We start from the raw sequence: 6,831 nt of genomic DNA on the forward strand, positions 1-6,831 counted from the left end.
TCAGTCTATAACAGAACCATTCAAGTGACCTCGGCGTAATAGGCCTGATACATTGGACTTGTAAACTTTGCCTCTCCATAGGATTATTACACGATAGGATATCTGATTTAACATGGAAGCATAAAGCATCATGGTCACTCAATGCAACCCGGTCTACCCCAACAGAGAACAGTGAAGGATTCAGATCTGTTGCAATGTTATCCAGTGCTGACTCAAACCTAGTTGCCTCAAAATTGGTTAGATATAGATTGAGCGATTTTAAAACATTTATCAAACACAAACTTTTGTAGTCCTTGGCTAAAATATCATATTAAAATCTCCTCCTATTATAAAATGATAGTCATGCTTATATTTATTCAAAGATAAGATTAATCTTTCTAATGCTTCAAGAAAAATATCTAGATTACCATTAGGTGATCTGTAAATCACAATTATTAAAAGCTTCAACTTTTTAAATATAAATGCTGCAAATTCATGGTGTATTTCACGATAATGGGAAGATAAATCAAGTGGATGTATTTGATCAGCATGTTTGTTTGCAATAAAAATTGCGACACCACCATTTTTATAATTTGTTCTACAGAAAGCAGATACCAGCAAAAAACCGTATAAGCTCACTAGATTCAAAAATTCTTGTTTCAACCAGTGTTCTGAAAGACAAAGTACATCAAAACGTTTCTCATTATTCATCATTTCAATTTCATCAACTTTGTTGTTCAGAGACTGTACATTACAATAAAATATTGAAAAGACATTGTGGTTTCTACTCAAATTGGGAACACTTAAATTGTTTTGTTTAGAAAAGGAAATGCTGAATCGTCTAAAAAATCGGTTTCATTAATGGATCAATGTAAGGCTGATTGAAATTGTAAATCTATTTCTGTAGAGATTGTATCTTCAGGAGTTGGGTCACAGGATACAGCTGAACTTAGTGGGGTTGGTGTCACAGGAAACGAACCAATGTATTGAATGTCGGGAGATTCAGGCATTTCAAGGTATTGGATCTTATGCTGCCTTGTGGAATTCTCATTTTCAACAGTCATAGACACGTTATCAACATTATTAATAAAATTCTGTTTGACAAATGTTGCTAAGTGTTTTGAAATAAGTCTTTTTCCTTGACGATTGAAATGTAGACCATGTCTCGTGAAAAGAGTTCTCTGGAGGAAGATGTTGGTATCGAAGTAGTGAAGTTTCATTTCGCCATTATAGTTGCGCACCATACGAGACAAGTAGGAATTGGAGTGGACAATGATTTAATTGAGCCGCTGGTCATCATACCGTAAAGGCACACTACACACGATAATGTTCGTTTTCAGGTTTAGTTCGAGAAGAGAACTAATTCCTTGAAACAGGGTTAGCTGATAAAGTGCATCCAAGTGATGATCGTTTGAGCCAGCTAATATGATGATAAAATCGTCCTCAGTAAAATCGCTAACAAAAACAAGCCCATCTTGAACAACATGCTTTAGTTTGGCTTCTGGCTTGGTGTAAACGAAGACTTCGAAGTCATCATCGAGATGCTGCAGATATCTACTCAAATGTTTACCTTGGCTATCAGACATAATAGTTACTCTCCTTCTCTTTTTGTTGGAGTTATTGCTGTTGACTACTCTGCGTTTAGAGAAAGATTTATTCTCAGGTGTAGTGGATCTATGTATTAGCGCCTTGACCAGTAGTTTATCGGATGTATACCTATTTGAGCAAGATGATGTTGATATATTTTCTGAGAGTACTGTAAATTGGTTATTGACTTTAATAGCACAAGTTGCATTGTTTCGAGCTCTAACTGAAGTTCTCGGCGTGATGAAATCGTCATTATTATTTGATGAATCGATTGAATTCCTCCTCATAGATTTCAATTCAGTTTCCAGTTTTAAAATTTTTTCCGCAGCATTTTGCGCATCGTTACTTAACAAATTGATTATCGCGTCTTTGGAACCGATTTCAGTCTTTAATTCATCAACTGATGTCATCATGAAACTGAGCTTTGATTTAAGTTCATTAATCTCAAAATCTGCTTTCTCCTCATTGGTAATAGACTCGTCAAAATCGTTTTTCCTGTTCTTTTTCTCTTGTAATAGTAATTTCTCTAGTGCAAGTTTTTCTGATGACATGTCGGTTAATATTCTTTGCAGGTCCTCATTTACTTTAACCGAAGCATCATATTTATTTAAGAGTGATGTAATTTCGGGGATTATGTCAATCACCGCATCCTTTAAGAATTTATCCGATATTGTGTCAAGTATTCCGTGTAAATTGATAGCTATCTCTAACACTCATCTATTAAAAACATTCTCTTTCAGACTATTAAGATCATGCTCAAGGTTTGTTATACGATTATAGCGTCCAGTACGTGTAAGCATGATTGAGTGGAGCCAAAAACGGACTTATAGAAAATGTCGAGAGCCTAAGAAACTTGGATCAGTTGAATGGAAAAACACCACTGTAGCCTAATTCAATAGCTTTAATATAATAGCATATTCTTTTATTGCGGGTGGGGAATATAGAAAGGATGATTAAAGCCTAGAGAGCCATCAAGGCAGGAATATATGGTAGCTCCTGGAAAATGAAGGATCAAGGACTATAGGGGTAAAAGGTGAAGACAATCAGGATAGCAATAATATGACTCAGCTCAAATGATTTTTCTTATTTTATCGGTAATAACAGTTATAGAGAAGAGTGAAAGTATTGCAGTACTTATCTGACATAGAGGCTGACAAGTGATCATAGAGACAGAGGCTGACAAAATAATGTTCAAGAATGTTTTATACAGTATACCGTACGGTAATGATTTTGTTTATTTATCCGTTTGAACTTGAAAATGACCCTTTTAAATAAATATTCTCATATATAACATCAATATATATACATTCTCATCAATGATAACAATACGGTAACGTATTCTTATTGAAAAACATTTGCTGTCAAATCCACTCTCTATAATGGCCGGGACCCACATAACCGAACCGAGCCCGCGCCGACGTACGGCCGAGTGTCGGACGTACTAAGGCTAGTGAGAAAACAAACGCTTTCAAACATGTAGGGACACATACTACCGCACCACGACAGCACCGTCGCCGTGTTTGTTGCCCTCGCCGTCACCGACTATAGTTGGCCAAACGAAAATGGGTCCTTCAAGGTCGAAGCTTGCTCTTGACACCACCACCCGTCTCTACCAACACTGTTGCCACTTTGTACTAAGGGTGGCTAGTAAGAGAGAAAGTGAATGTGTGTGTGAGAGAGGGTGTGATAGTGAAGTATTGTTATTGTGGGGAGTATTGTTTGCCTTCTCTGGATTGTTGACTATGACGAGGACAATATAGTTCACAGTTTTACAAATGTATTGTACATAATGCTTTTATACTATTTTTATAGCCCAAAGATTAATTTATTGAAATGGACTGTACAATTGAAATTGAAACACCGCACACACCGCACAACACCACCACACCGCACAATATCGAAACACCACCAACATCAGAATACTGCACACACCTCCAACTAAATCAGGATCACGTAGAGGAAGAAGTGATATTGGGAAGCAAGAAAGGAATATCATCTGGAATGTCTACAGATTCTTCCAAAAGATAGCCGAAAACCCCGATAGACTTGAATTGATCAATTTTCGAAAAGTTCAAGAGGTTACAGCTGAAGCATGTGGAGTTGGTGTTACAACTGTAAAGCGAATACGGAGACGTGTAGATGACTCGGATGAGGAAGTGAATTTGATACGCCTCGAAAAAAATACTCCAGAGATGCAAAAGTGGTCAACATGGACAGTTTTGATAAGGACATGGTGCGCCGATGTGTATTTCAATTCTATGATAATGGAGAGTATCCTACGTCTGAAAGAATCAGAACTGTTTTGAAAGAGAAGATTAATTTCAGTGGGAGTGTTGAATCCGTCAGAAAAATCATAAAGAGTTTGGGTTTCAGATTTAGGAAGTGTAATGATGGTCGACAATTGTTAATGGAGAGGAGAGACATTGCGTGTGCACGAGCAGTTTTTCTCAGAAAAATGCACGAGATAAGAAGAGAAATTAATCCCCGACCAATATTCTACATTGACGAAACGTGGGTCAATCAAAATCATAGCCGATCGATGATATGGCAACACGAAGACGGAAGTGGTGGATTGAAAGTTCCAGTTGGAAAAGGAGGCCGATTGATCATTCTTCATGCTGGATCAGCTCAAACGGGGTTTATTCCTGAGTGCAAACTAATTTTTAAAGCAAAGAAGTCCACTTCGTTAGATTATCACACCGAAATGAACGCTGACATTTTTACAGATTGGTTCCGGAACTTTCTCAATCTCCTTGAAGAGAGTTCAGTGATTGTGATGGACAATGCAAGTTATCACTCTGCGCTGACAGAAAAAATCCCTCGCACCAACTGGAAAAAGGTGGATATCCAGAATTGGCTAGAATCGAAGAATGTTTCTTTCTCTGAAAATGAGACAAAGGCCGAATTATTGTCGAGAAATGAAATAAAATACGCCGTGAAGGAGTATGAAATTGATAGGATCGCACTGGAAATGGGCCATGAAGTGGTTCGTATGCCACCCTATCATGCTCACTACAACCCGATTGAGCTTGTGTGGGCACAAGTGAAAAATTATGTAGCCACAAAAAATAAAACATTCCGATTGGCAGATGTTGAGAAACTTATGCACGAGGCTATTGAGAGGGTGACTGTGGAAGATTGGAGGAAATGTGTGAAGCATGTAGAAGAAATTCAAGAAGATGATTTGAAAAAAGAGTGCCCTCGTGATTGGCAATGGAATCACTTGTTATTACAATAACAGGAGACAGTTCATCTGGTGATTCCGAATTTGAAAGGGATTAAGAATGAAGAAGCAGAAAAATAAATTAATGTATACATGTGTAAATAATGTATAAGTGTAAATAATGTATATTAATGTATATGTGTAAATAATGTATATGTGTAATTAATGTATTGAAATATGAGATGAAAAAAGATGAAATGTGAAAAAGGTGAAAAGAAAAAAGATTTTAAACACGCCTGATTGTACAAGTACTTTCAGCCAGTCCAAAGCCTGGATGAAGTGTGATGGGAATCAAATGAGAATTCATGCAAACTGAAAAATGCAGAGTGAAGTGGGCACTACAAGAATATTGGCTAAAATAAATAAAATTACATCACTCCACTTCCAATTGATTATTATAAAAGTCTTCAAGTAACCTTTATGAAGTAATAGCTCAGTTTATAAATAGTTGCATTTATAAAGAAAAATCTAATCATCATTATAAAATTGGATTTATTGATGTCATGACTCAAGAAAGAGTTATACATTATACATAACAATATTATTTCCTTCATTTCATGATGTTAAAGAATATAGCGGCTGATGGGAGGAGGTAACGGGGGATGTTATTGTTCTAACCTCAAAGAATGACACAATAGAACTTTTGTACCTGACGTGCTCAAAAGAATTTGTGACAGGTAGTGACGGAAAAGAGGAAGAGGGAAGGTATGAGAAGGAAAGAGCGATGTTCAGGGTGTAGAAATATAGTCAATGTATATAGACTGGTCGAGCGAGGGGTGGACAAGAGTGGCAACATTGCAGTGGCCTTGAAGGATCCATTTTCGCTTGGCCGACTAGTTAGTTATAGTTCAACTGATTTGCAGGACTGCAATAATTTTTTGTTGAAACCAACACAGTCATCTTCAGCTGTATTCAGATTTGAAAACAGAAACAGTGATTTTCAATCATGGAGATGTTCCACAACATCATGTACAGTATTCAACAATAGTTATTTGTGCAACTAGTGCGCAAAGTGACAGTTTGCTGCACCGAAAGAAACGTTTACGCCCGAGCCGTAGGCGAGGGCGGAATGGTTTGTTGAGTGCAGCAGAGGAACTTTGCGCATGTATTTCACATTAAATTTTTCCTACAGTTACCATTGAATATGAAAAGTGGGTAATTATGGGTAAAATTGCCTGAAATGCATCAAATGTTTTTTCTGTGTAATTTTATTATTATAAAAAAAAATTGAATAATGTAGTAGTAAATGAATGAAGGCGGCTGTGTGCTGTGTGGGTGGCACTGTGCTGTCCTCGAGCTCGGTGTTCTTGATATTATGGCGATAACGTGGGCCTCACTATGAGTGCAGTTACCAACTTAATTTTGATTTTGCTGCACTGGTGCTCCATATAACCCACCAGCTATTTTGCGTTGCCATGTTACAAATCTGAAGTGCAGAAAAAAATTTTCCCGCACTACAGCGGAAAAGTGATTCTTTGCATTCTGTAATCAGTGCAGGAATGGCCACTTTTCAAGGTAATTGTAGGAAAAATTATTTTTTTACCCTTGAAACACTATAAACAGATGGGTTTGATAAATAAAAAACATTTTTTACGATTTTATTAACTTAGCAGCAGAAATATCAGAAGTAACTTGAAGCATATACTAGTAGTTCTGTGAACAGTGGACCTCGCACTCAGTGAGTTACATTGACCTGTTGTTATGTTTTCTCAAAAATTAATAAATAATTTATCAATTAAAAATGTCTGGAAAAAATCCTTAATAAACATAGAGCTTTCTGTCCTATATCGTACCGTGACGTGTCGTCCCGGAATGTGAGTGTGAGCGCTGTTATCAGGTATGGCTGCAACTGTTTACAATGTTGATGGAAAGATACAATTTTCAAGATGTTCGATGTTTTTGAACGGGTAGTATTATATAGTCCAAGCAACGAATGCTCAAATAAAGGTATAGAAGGAAAAGTTTGGAACACAATTTTCAACTCCACAGCTCTATTAAGGATAGTAAGAGGATTAACATATCAAAAGTCCTCACCCCTACCC

The 6,831-nt window shown here is 36.9% G+C and overlaps 1 protein-coding gene and 1 pseudogene across 1 annotated transcript; one reads left to right on the forward strand and one right to left on the reverse strand.

Moving 5' to 3' along the window:
* Positions 1–777: 777 nt before the first annotated feature.
* On the reverse strand, positions 778–2,366 carry LOC111061972 (annotated as a pseudogene).
* Positions 2,367–4,105: 1,739 nt separating this feature from the next.
* LOC120352003 lies at positions 4,106–4,804 on the forward strand. Its single transcript, XM_039431401.1, has one exon. It carries the CDS (start codon positions 4,106–4,108, stop codon positions 4,802–4,804), a length of 699 nt encoding a protein of 232 aa, XP_039287335.1.
* Positions 4,805–6,831: the final 2,027 nt, after the last annotated feature.

This window comes from Nilaparvata lugens, chromosome 6, assembly GCF_014356525.2.
Source record: "Nilaparvata lugens isolate BPH chromosome 6, ASM1435652v1, whole genome shotgun sequence".
Classification (NCBI taxonomy): Eukaryota; Metazoa; Arthropoda; class Insecta; order Hemiptera; family Delphacidae; genus Nilaparvata; species Nilaparvata lugens.